Consider the following 12,809-nt stretch of genomic DNA (forward strand, 5'->3'; position numbering starts at 1 on the left):
TGCGGCCCCCTCACCTTGAAGGCTGAACACCGAAAGCAGCTCCTCGTTCTGGTTCATCTCCCTGGCACCCAGCGCCATGCCCCAGCTCCAGGACGCGGACGCGCCGGCAGGACTAGCTTGGAAGCAGCCGTGCCCGTTCAGTTTGTTTTCTGGTTCTGCAGCACACCACACGGCGCTGCCACAATAAAGGCGACCTGGCGCTTGCCCAGCTGTCCATCAAACCAGCACTCTTTGAAGCAGCCGTGCCATAAAAACAGGCGCCAGATTGCGACATGGTGCTGCCAGCGCAGACCCAGCTAACACACGACAGTCGGGAGGGCAAAAGAAGTGGGTCGCCCCAGTTCCCTAGCTCGGCCTAGCTCGGTGTACTCGCAATTCTGTTGTCTCCGGTTGTGAGTTGGAGACGGCCTTACTCTAAAACTGCTCTCACCTGCTTGGGCTAATTTCATTCCACAAACTGTGAAAACAAGATGCGGATGAGGCCAGGGGTCCATGTAGACCCACCTCATTTCACACAGTGTCCAACCAGTCGGCAAACAGGACAGGGAGGGCAAGGGCTTCTCCACGGCAGCTTCCTAAAACTGGGAGTCAGATGTCTGCTGCCTCTGAATGTGGAGGTTCCCCTTTGCTCACAATGGCTGGACTCATCCTCCACAAATCTGTCTGGTCCCCTTCTGGAAGAAGAGTTGGGTTTTTTTTTTAATTTGCTTTTCACTACCTGAAGGGTGGCTTCTTCACCTCGCTTTTCTCAAAGGCAAAGGGAAACCACCTCTGAACGCCTCTTGCCCGGAAAGCCCTTCAGGGTTGCCAGAAGTCCGCTGTGACTGACGGCCCTTTTCTTTTATATTGAAATGGCCGCTGGCAACGCCTCTCCCCGTTAAGCCACTCTTTGAGTACAACAGCATTTCCTTTTCCTGCCCTGAAACGGAGGCCTATCCATTCCGTTAGAATCATAGTTGGAAGGGACCTCCAAGGCCACCTAGTCCAACCCCCTGCACAATGCAGGAAATTCACAACTACATGCCCACCCACGGTGACCCCAGTTTCATGCCCCAGTGATCCCCCCACCAAAAACCTCCAGAATCCAGCCTGGCCTGGAGGAAATTCACCTCCCATCCCACAGTGGTGATCAGCAATTCCCTGGGGATGCAAGGAAGGGCCACAAGAGACAAACCCTGGCACATCCCTTCCTGCCCACCCACTCACCACCTGCCTAAGATCATAAGAACAGCCTCTCCGTCAGATGACTACCTAGCCTCTGCTGAAAAACTTCCAAAGAAGGAGAACCCACTACCTCCCAAGGAAGCCTGTTCCACTGAGAAATCGCTATAACTGTCAGGAACTTCTTCCAGAGGTTTAGCCAAAAATTCTTTTGAATTAATTTCAACCTGTTGGTCTGGTCTAACAGATAACAACTCTGTTCCATCTTCTATATGAATTGGTTCTTATCTGCCGCTTTTCTCTACCCAAAGGAGTCTCCAAGTGGCTTTCTTTCCTCTCCCCACAACAGACCCCCTGTGAGGGAGGGGAGGCTGAGAGAGCCCTGAGATTACTGAAGAAGAAGAAGAAGAGTTGGTTCTTATATGCCGCTTTTCCCTACCCGAAGGAGTCTCAAAGCAGCTTACAATCTCCTTCCCTTTCCTCTCCCCACAACAGACACCCTGCGAGGGAGGGGAGGCTGAGAGAGCCCTGAGATCACTGAAGAAGAAAAAGAGTTGGTTCTTAGATGCCACTTTTCTCTACCCAAAGGAGTCTCAAAGTGGTTTCCAGTCCCCTTCCCTTTCTCCTCCCCACAAGAGACACCCTGTGAGGGAGGTGGGACAGAGAGAGCTGCATAGGTTGAGCTGCAAAATAATTTTTAAAATTTTCAGATATTTATTACATAAAGTGTACTCATTCAACATATTAAAACATAGTTGTTATAATGTAAAAACATTGCATTTCTAGCTGCACATGGAACAGACCAACACAGAGTGGACCCAAAGTGTTTTGACCCCGAAGGGTCTTCCTCAGTGCTCAAATTACGGTGAGGGATGCACTCATGGATGAAACCAACATCGAAAAGCTTGCTGGGTGGCAAAGATTAATCTGTGAGGTGCTGCTCCAACTAGTCTTTCTAAGGTCAAGGTATCTGGTTTGGAGCCCAACTTCTAAAACATGCCCTTCCAGAGGCCCCTCTCTCAGCTTTTGCCCAGCTCTCAGTCACCAGGGCATTCCCACCCATGTCACATAAAGCTTCTTTAAAAAAAAAAAAATTTTGCAACCCAACCTTTGGATTCCCTGCAATGGTCCTATCATGTCCTTATTCTTTTTCTTACTTTGAACATAACTAAAGAACCCTTTTTGTTGTTTTTAGCATTTCTTGCTAGCCTAAGCTCATACTGAGCTTTAGCTTTTCTACCACTCCCCCTACAAGCATTGGTTGTTTGTTTACATTCCTCCTTGGTTATATGGCCCTCCTTCCATTTCCTAATGAGTCTCGCTTATCACTGAATTCTTTGGTAAGCTGTTTATGGAGCCACGCTGGTTTCTGTAGGTTCCTCCCAGTTTTCCTTATCAAGGGAATTGTCAGCAATTGAGCCTTCAGCATTTCACTTCTGAGAAACTCCTGACTTCCTTGGACTTTCATTTCCTTAGGTTTTTCTGACCACGGGATTCTGGCTGTGGGAGTTTGTTAAAATTTGCTCCTGTGAAGTCCAGCCTGTATGTGTGACTATGCACAGCTTTTCTCTTCCCCAAGATCAGAAAGACCAGAATCACATGGTCACGACTACCAAGCGTACCCGCCTCTTTTACTTCATCAACCAGTTCTTCCCTACTGGTAAGAATCAAATCTAAAATAACAGACCCCCTGGTTGCCCCTTCTACTTTCTGGGAAATGAAGTTGTCAGCAAGACAAGTCAAGAATTTATTGGGCTTTTCATTTTTAGCAGAGCTGGTCTTCCAACAGATATCTGGGTAATTGAAAACTCCCATGACCATGAGGTCCGGTCTGCCTGAGAATCTGGCCTAGAAGCATCTCATCCAAGTCCTCTGCCTGGCCTGGTGGTCTATAGCAGACCCTCACCATAATACCACTATTATTTTCTACTCCTTTTATTTTTACCCTTCTCATGCAAGGAAGAGACTGGACCTTTGCTGAATAGTTATTCCTCCCATATGGATGGTAGCACCTTTAAGACCAACAAAGATTTATTCAAGGCGTGAGCTTTCGAGTGCAAGCACTCTTCTTGATTCTTCTATGCCGCTTTTCTCTAAGGAGTCTCAAAGTGGCTTACAGTTACCTTCCCTTTCCTCTCCCCACAACAGACACCTTGTGAGGTGGGTCAGATTGAGAAAGCGCTAATATTCCTGCTCGGAGAGAACAGTTTTATCAGTGCCATGGAGAACCCACGGTCACCCAGCTGGCTGCATGTGGGGGAGTGCAGAATTGAACCTGGCTCACCAGATTAGAAGTCCGCACTCCTGACCACTGCACCAAACTGGCTCTATATTCTTAACGTATCGTGCTATTCCTCCCCTTCTTTGCAGCCACTCCAACCACTGCTCCTGCAGAGCGCAAGCCAGCCTGGTGTGGTGGTTCCGAGTGCGGACTTCTCATCTGGCAAGCCGGGTCTGATTCCGCCCTCCCCAGGGGGGTCTGGCACAGTGGAGTCCGGCAGCAGCACTTGTAAGGCCAGCCAAGTTTCCTTTAAGGCAGAAGAATGGAAAGTCCTCCCTTGACTAAAGCGGTTGGTCTTAAAGGTGCCCCTGGGCTCCATCTTTGCTCATCTAATGTTCCCCAGTCACCCCACCCCACCCCACCCCACCCCAGAGCTTTGTTTTTCTGGAGTCAGAAAGTGAATCGTACACAAAGCAATTCATTTGGCAAAGGCACTACAGGTTAAAGGTATTTGATCAAAGGGAGGGCATATAAAGTTGTATTCTTCAATATTTAACCAGTATTGATATTTTTACTGTGCTGTAAATGAAACCTTTAACCCCACCCCCGACATACACACAACCTCAAGAAAGAAGAAGAAAGATTCCAAGACTCTGTTTGTTTTCTGGGCCTTGCCCTCCCCTTGAGATCAATATTTTCTATGGTAACCAAACAACCATTTTTAAACAGCCTGGAATTCTTTTTAGCTCCTGTGCCTTGCTCCCCACGCCCCCCCCCCCCCCCGCCCCACTGTTGTTTACCCAACCATGGCACCAAAAAACAAAAGTTCCTCGGAACAAATATTATGACCCACACACTCCCCTTCCTTCTGCTCGTGTGCAATTCCACATGCCTTGGATTCCCTGCAGGTTAACTTTGTATGGTGAGTGACCGATGTTTAGTTTAAGAAAAAACTAAACACAATGCTGTGGTCTTCACACTGACAGCAACAATTCAGGTTTACAGTTTTGATTATAGTTCTGTAATAAAACTATGCAGTGTGAGTAATAATCCTGTTCTCTCTGGCTTCCCTCTCCCTGTGCACTGCCACCTTCAAAGAATAAACAGCCTTCCAGAAATGCAGCCCAGGATGCAAACCTGTGAGTAACTCTTGCACTCTTCACGTGAAACAGCTGAAAACTTCCACTGCAGAACAGGCAGGCCGCAAGAGCCAGTGTTAGCCAACCACTGCCCACTGGACCTGGACTTCAGGGACACACTTCAGCATCTGGTGAATTCCCTCCAGGCCAGGCTGGATTTTGGGTGGGGGCATCACTTGGGCATGGAATTGGGGTCAGGTAGTTGTGAGTCCTGCCTTGCACAGAGGGTTGGACTAGGTGACCCTGGAGGTCCCTTCCAATTCTATGATTCTATGTTCTACTCACTCTACTGTATGGATACCGGTGCTATAATGCCCTTTACAGCTCAACTCACAGAAGACGATTTCCCCAATAAACATACCAGTTTGTGGATTTTGCACAGACTATTACAACTATAATCTTAAAAAAAAATCACATAGGAACTTCAGGTTACCCAGCATCCAAGGCCAACGTTTTTCAAACTCATTATGAGAAAAATCGTGCAGATTTATCTAACTATTCACGTTTGCCCAAACTGTAATGGATCAAATAAAAATAAAAAATTTAAAATAGTGATAGTGATACCCTAAGATATTGGCAGGCAGTGTGGATGGAGAGAGAGAGAGAGAGAGGGTGAAATGCTGGGAATAAAATGTCTCCTGTCCAATCCACTGGAAGCCCCACACGGCTCTCCTTGGGCCCCCTTTCTCCTCCTCCGGGGCCTGACAGTGATGCCCTCATGCAAAGGAACAGAAGCCAGACTGTGTCACTCACGGTAGGTCCGTGGTCATTAACCGACTTATCCACCTGAAGAGCATTTCTAGTGTGCAAATGCTTCGCAGGCCACCAACCCCCCCCCCCCCCCATTTTGTCCCACATCATCACCCGGCTCAGTCATGACTGAAAGCTTCTGTCTTTCAAGAAAGAAAGGTGCCATTGACAGGAACAGAAATACCTACTCATGTAACGGAAGGTCTCCTGGGCAAGGACCGGAGAGGTGATTTCAGGGAGGGGGCCGTGGTGGCCTGGAGTCGGGGCCCAGTCTTCATTTTCGGAGAGATACAAGGAGTCCACGCGCAATTTGTACTGCGGCAGCTGTTCTTCTAGCAGGCTCACCAGCTCAACTTCAGGGAGGTCCTCAGGGCAGGTATCTAAAAGGTATCAGCAGGCAGCGTGTGTGACACAAGTTCATCAAGGACAAGCCGAAGCTGCAGGTCTGGTTTGGGAAGTGAGCTGGAAAAAATTCACCCGTTTTCAAATCACACACTGGACAAACCCATGCAGATGGATTCAGGTGGGTCTCCAGCAACACAACAAAGTTTGACTCCAGTGGCACCTTTAAGAGCAACAAAGTATAATAATTATACCCAGAATTATACATTGTTGGTCTTAAAGGTGCCGTTGGACTCAAGCTTTGGTCTAATCCATATTATTGGAAATTAGCTCTCAGACTACAGATTCATTTGGATGAATGAAATTAATAGTTCTTATGACCAATCTGCAGAACAGGTAGCTCTCCCACGTTAGCATTCTTCCCCCTATGCAAGTTGCAAACGAGGGACCAGCCTTCTCTTTGCAATCCCAATGTAAACATATATTCTGAGGAGACCGGGTGTACCTGAATGTGCAATAAAGTACCAGGCTCTAAAAGGGGCAGGTCATTTATCCCTCACAGGGCCTTTCCACCGGAACTCTCAAAAGGACTCACAACAAACATACTGGCAAATAAAATGGTTTTCTCTAGCACATCTCACAACACGCAAAAACTCTCCATGGTCTGCAGATAAGCACCGGTCCTCTCACCTGTCACTCTACACGCCGGCAGGGGTTCCCCACAATTGCAAGCCAAGGAGGGCTTCTGGAGAGCCACAGATTAGCCACCCCCGCCCTACAGGGTAGGACGGGCTTTCTCAACCAGGGTTTCCAGCTCTAGTTAGTTAGTTAGTTAGTTAGTTAGTTAGTTAGTTAGTTAGTTAGTTCTCTCTCTCTCTCTCTCTCTCTCTCTCTCTCTCTCTCTCTCTCTCTCTCTCTCTCTCTCTCTCGTACTGCAATTATCCTTTTTCCATCTTCTGCTCCTGTGGGGAAGCTTCCTATTCTCCCCAAAGCAACCCCACCACAATAGCCTGTGAAGTCTCGTTTTGTCCTAAAGCTGCCTATTATCTCAGATTTAAAGGGGTCCTGAAAACGATTGCCAGCATGACTTCTAAAGCCTCCCATCTTACCCGCGATGCTCTCTGAATCTCGGCGGTTGAAATTCATGAGGTTTGCTTCACGCTTCAGTTGTCTGGAAACGACATCCTGGCTTTACGTTGTGCATTGCCCCTTCTCACTCTGGTTGAAAGATGGCTTTGGGTTAGGAGGACCATCCACTCGCCATGACACTGCCGGTAAGTTCTCCTCAGTTGAGGTTTGTAGGCTGAGGAATTTAGACTTGTTGATGACAGCTCTGCCACTTGGACCTCATCCTTAGGCTCTTCCTGGAACAGCTGTCACCTTGAAAGACACACAGACAGGCAGGCAGCTATTAAAAGTATGGGTGTAAAGAAGTTCCAGACGCTAATGAACGGAACTCAAAGCACAAGCAAACAGAGCATCTTACAAACGTGCCCCTGGTACTGTTGTCATAACACAACAAATAATCAGATAACAATTCACTAATGATCACCTCGCAAAACTAATCCCAAGTTAATCCACAAGCACCAAATTTTAGCTCCTGCAGAAGCATCTAACAAAATACTCCCATCAATTTACTTAATTCCACTCTGCCCAACAAACTCCAAGTAAAATAAGCTCATGATTTTCTGTCTCAGTGTTCTTTTTTTTTTTTTCAACAAAATAAATTTTATTCAATCTTGATTATTGACAATAGTTGTTCATGTTATAATTACATTTCTCATTTTCTCCCTCCCTCACTCCACCCCCACCCTCCACCCTACCTGCCGTTTCCTTATAACTCTTTCAACCATGTACACAGCTTCTTGATCCCGCTCAAGGCTTTATTCTTACTCTCCCTGTTCCCAGTCGACCTCAACCAATGGAAATACTTTGTCCAATTACTATTTATCCTTTCCTTTTTCTCTTCCCATAAGGCCTCCCCTCTTAAACAGATCACAATTTCAGAGCTAACATCCTCATAGAGATACTGAAACCAGCTTTCCCATGTCCACTTTGATTTATCTTTCCATCCCCTAGCAACAGCGGCTTGTATTGCAAGTACCATGGCTTTATATAATTTGAGATCCTTTTTTTCCTTTAAATCATATCCCAAAATACCTGCAAACAACATATTTGCTTCTTTCACTATTGTAATTCCTAGAATATTTTCCATTTCCTGAATTATATTTCTCCAATATTCAGAAACTTCGGTACACTCCCACCACATATGTATATAATATCCCTTATCCTTTCCACAGTGCCAACATTTTGGGGTCAGCCCTTTTATCATATACGCCAACTGGGCCGGCGTTCTATACCATTTCCAAATTAACTTTCTAGTCATTTCCTTATATTTGTCTAATTTTATCTGTTTATTTCCCTTTATAATTTTATGTACTACTTGATCAGGCAATTGGATGTCCCTCTGCCATTTTATTTGAATCACACGTCCTATATAATCCTCATCGCTTACCATTAGCTTATATAACACCCCCACTACTCCTTTTTTTGCAGTTTCCATTCTTTGCATAATCCCCTTCATCCGACTATCCTTAGATAATATCCCTAAGCGTGAGAGTTTACTCATAGCCTCGTATAGTCCGTGGACCCTCAACCAATTCCTTTCCCCCAACAATTCCATACATTTTTCTTTTGATATCATTACTCCCGATTGGTCTAATAAATCCTTTACTCTATTCAACCCTTTCTTTTTTAAATTTTCCCACCATATAGGGTCATCTAGTTCTTGTAGTAATTCTACTGGTATCCATTTCACGAAGTCTGCTGACCATACTCCTTCCCATCTTTTCCAGGCTCTGAGGGCAATCGCCCTCGGCCCTGTTGTTTCTTTAGTTTCTAATGTTAAATTCTTTGTAAACACCCCCCATTTTCCTTTCCCCTTATTTACTTCGTTTTCTATCCTTACCCATTTTCTTTCTCTGTTTATCTCCGCATCCAATAAATGTTTAATTTGAAATGCCTCAAAGTATCTCTCTAAATTTGTTAGGCCCCATCCCAACTCCTCTTGTGGAATATAAATTAATTTTTGTTTAAACCTAGCTATTTTGCTTCCAAAAGTCCAATCCCTCAGCTGTCTCAGTGTTCTGAGAATGCTCCTTTTCTTTCCCTTTCTGTATAGCTGAAGACTTGCCAACGAGTGATTCAGAATTCATTTACTACATTATCTGCTTAACACATGAAGTTGTCTTATACTGAATGTACCCGAGGCCCTTCAAATCAGTCTTGTCTACTCAGGCTGGCAGCAGCTGTCCCAGGTCTCAGGCAGAGGTCTTTCCCATCCCCTCCTACCTGATCCTTTCCACTGCTGGGATTAAACCTGGGACCTTCTCAGAACAAGCAGATGCTCTGCCACGGAGCCACAAGCCCTCCCATTTATCCTGTATGTTCAGCGTGACCAGCACGTATGACAATTTATAAAGCTGGTTGGTAGGATAAGGGCAAAGTAGACAAAGACGTGAGAGAAGGTTGTCTTGCCTACTACTCCCCATCGAGGCAGGAACAAGACTGATGAGGGTGCCTCCCACCACCAAGGAGTCCTGCCTCCCTAGGCTAGTGGTGGGAAATGCCCACTGAGATGTCCTCCTGCTCCTTAGGGAGAAGTCCAGTCCAAGAGAGGATGCATGTACTCAGGAGGGAAAAAAACGTTTTATATCTGATAGAGCCCCTTCTCCATCTGCTTTTAATGATTTTATAACATTTTTACGTTATATTTGTGTACCTGGGTATCCTTTCACACCCATATCATACTGTTTAAGTGACTGAAAGTCAGGGTGAAAAAAAATAGGTATAAGGGGAGAGATCCCAGGGTACAATTTTTCCCTCCATTTTTTCAAGGTCAATATTGGGCTATGTAGTGTGGACATTGAACTCAAAGTAATATTTCTCTCCAATTTTTTAGAAGACAAAACTTGATGACTTCCTAATTCCACTAAATTATCACTATCAATATTTAGTCTCTTTAATTCTTTATAAAGTGATAGAAAGGGAATGATATGCCTTAATTGATATGATTCATAATATAATGAAATATTTGGTATTCCTTAACCCCCGTGTTTTAGTGACTGATATCTTAAAGAAGATATTCCAGTACTTCCTTGAATTGTTTATAGAAAACTGCTGTAAATCCATATGTTCCTGGTGCCTACCCTGTTTTTAATGAGTTAATTGCTGTATTAATCAATTCCTTTTTATTTGAATCTCTAACTTATATCTTCAGAAATTAAATGTGAGACGTTTGCATTACTAACATATTTATCAATCCTTTAAGACTTTACCTTATTATCCCCGTACAAATTATTATAAAATTTCTTTCTTCCAGAAATCCATATTTTTCCTGATTTCCTTTGATCCTATTTGCTATTAGTTTAGCACATTTCCTTCTAATTAATAATATTTTGCTTTATATACAATAATCTTTACGTTGTCTTTATGTCTAATATGTTTAATTCTTCATTTTTAAAATCTGAGCTGTTTTTATCCCCTATGGACCCAGATATTTCATAAATATCAGTTAATTTACTAATTTCTGATTCAGTTTTTTAACTCCACCAGGTGGGAACAGCAGCAGCATCAGGGTCGACGGCTGCAGTGGTGACAATGGGGACGGCAGTGGGGGCAGCCACAGAGGGGGGTGCCTGGACTCGGCGGACACAGCAGCAGGGGTTGGGGGGGGGGCCTGCCATGGAAGATGGCGGCAGAGCAGGAGGCCCGGGCAAGAGGCGGGGCAGTGGGAGCAGGGAGTAGTGCCAACGAACAGGGAGCCCGGCCCAGCACTGGCGGGATGAGGGGCAGGCACAATCCACTCCACCTCCGCCACCCATCTGGCCTGGTTTGGCCGGTGGGGAGCCAGCAGCTCCCCTGATCCCCTCCAGGCCTTCCCCGGGAGGAGGGAGGGCCAAAGCCGCCTGCAGAATCGGTGCTGTGGGCCCAGCCACAAACACCAGGCCAGCCCCGTCCAGCAGCCGGCCAGGAGCCACCCCTGGGGCAGCCGCTGAGCAGGAGGCCCGGGACAGGGAGCAGAAGGGCCCTCTTGAGTGCGCTGGCGGCATCAGCGGCGCAGTAATCAGGCTGTGGCAGCGGATGGGTTCCCACATAACCTACGACAATCTGATCCTAGTGCATTTTTTTGGCCTTAAAGGTGCCTCTGGAGTGAAACTTTAAGTATCCGTGTACCATGTGCATCCTTTAGAAAACTGTTCTCCTTGTGAAAATGGACCTGCTCCAACTGGAAGAGAGTCCAATACAGGAAGCAGGTTATTTATTTATTTACTTTGTTCTAGATCAACCTCACTCAGCTGTTTCAGGCATATTAAGAAAATGAAGAAAAAAATGATTTCCTCCCTTCATTAGTGATTATATAAATCAGCTAGGGAGACTTCCCCTTACAAATTAAAACCAAGGGGAAAGGATGTATTTTCAAGGGCGCTGGAATGTCTTCTGTTTACAACAGATCCATCTAGATTATTTATATAAAATACTTTTCCTTGAAAGCTTAAGACAGTGATCCAAGAAAGCTTTTAACCTCCAACAATAAAAACACAATCCAAACAAGAACATGTCCTTTTAAAACTGTACAGCACTGTTTATGTGAGACAGTGCAGCCTCACTTTTAGCTTCCCAAAGCAGACACGGTCTAGTTTCTTTTTACATCGTAACTAATCTTGATGTCCAATTCATCAGAAATTAATATTTTTAAAATTTATGAAGTTTTCCACAAAACTATCAACTTAATTCTGGATACTTAAAAAAATTTACTCATCGCCTGGACCCCTCTGCCTCCAAGGGACTCAGGGTGACATTTTAGGGGGGGGGGGAGTTAATCGAGGCTGACCTCCACCCCATTAAGTTCACAGCCAACGGGAACTTGGATCAAAACCTTGTTCTGCTGCTTCAGACCAGCATGGCCACCCATCTGAACCTCCATGGGGCAGCCAGCAGGTCTGTATCGCATTCGTTTTGGGAAAAAAACCTTCATTGGTTGCCAGCTTGTTTTTAGCCAGAAGTCCAACACTTAGGACACTCTACACATGGTCGATGCGCACTCCCACATATGCCCCAGCCTCTGCATCTTCAGGGGCACAGTTTGAAGCACCTCCGCTACTGGGAGCGAAACGGCTGCCTGCCAGCCTCCTCTCCAGAGTGGCTACGGACTAGGGTTGGGCGCTTCAGCTGCCAGAGTGCCCATTCCAGCCTGCAGCAGCCAGTGCCGTGGCCTCGGGATGGACCGGCTGCTTCAGCTGCCAAAGAGAACCACGGCTCTAGGTAAGGGAAAGTGCTGTGGAGTCACAGCTGACTCCTGGTAACCTCATAGGGCTTTCAAGGCAAGAGATGGACAGAGCGGGCTTGCACAGCCCTGGACCTTCTTTGGTGGTCCCCCATCCAAATACACACCAAGGCCAATCCTGCTTAGCTTTCAGGACTGGGCTAGCCTGGCCCACCCAGATCAGGAGGACAGCTTTCTAGCTGAACAAATGGGGGGGCGGCATCCCAAAGACTACAGGCATCAGCAGAAGCAGACTTCTGTTTCCAATCCCCCTGGCAGACCCCCGTGATTCTCCCAAAGAGCAATAGGAGGGGATCAGGGGACCAGGGGGGGGATGACCCACGTTGGTCTTCCGTTAGCAGGGGAAGCCGACAGAGCAAGGGGGAGTGGGGAGGGAAGGAGGAGTTTTGCCTCCTCCTTGCTGCAGCCCCCTCCCCATGCCATGTGGCACTTTGTTTACAAAGGCAGCTTGGACAAACCCTCTTCAATCTCTTGGGGGGGGGGAATCACAGAGGCTTCCTGAGGGTTTGAAGGACTTTCATGTGAGACAGGTTGTCATCAACTTCCTCTCCCCAATAAAGAGGGCAGGAAAAGTAGAGGACACATTGAAGAGTCCAGGGCAGGAAAAATGCTGAGAACTGGGCCAGCCCAACAGCAGAAAACAAGATCAATACATAAAGAATTCATCCAAAGGCCAGAGTATTTTGAAAGCACATTTTGTCAAATAAAGCCGGTAGTCAAGTCACACAGTATGAACTCGCCACACTATATAAGTTTAATACTATAAGATCAAAAGGTTTTGTCTATGCTAATGTCTCAAAATAAAAGGATTTGTGCAATAGGTTACTCCACTTAGATTTACCATCATCAT

The 12,809-nt window shown here is 46.1% G+C and overlaps 1 protein-coding gene across 3 annotated transcripts in view; it reads right to left on the reverse strand.

Annotated features, from left to right (window-relative positions):
- The window catches only part of TRAK2 (trafficking kinesin protein 2), a 44,732-nt gene that overhangs the window by 25,844 nt on the left and 6,079 nt on the right, over window positions 1–12,809 (reverse strand). For 2 of the 3 annotated variants that reach the window (XM_077319149.1, XM_077319150.1), the window contains exons 2-3: window positions 6,723–6,993; window positions 5,460–5,651 (exon numbers count right to left, since the gene is read on the reverse strand). In XM_077319149.1, coding sequence (XP_077175264.1) covers window positions 5,460–5,651; window positions 6,723–6,759 — 229 coding nt within the window. In that variant the 5' untranslated portion in view covers window positions 6,760–6,993. Of the gene's footprint in view, window positions 1–14; window positions 323–5,459; window positions 5,652–6,722; window positions 6,994–12,809 lie in introns of those variants that run through there. The other variant, XM_077319151.1, reaches the window with a different exon arrangement.

The sequence above is a fragment of the Paroedura picta genome, chromosome 2, assembly GCF_049243985.1.
Source record: "Paroedura picta isolate Pp20150507F chromosome 2, Ppicta_v3.0, whole genome shotgun sequence".
Classification (NCBI taxonomy): domain Eukaryota; kingdom Metazoa; phylum Chordata; class Lepidosauria; order Squamata; family Gekkonidae; genus Paroedura; species Paroedura picta.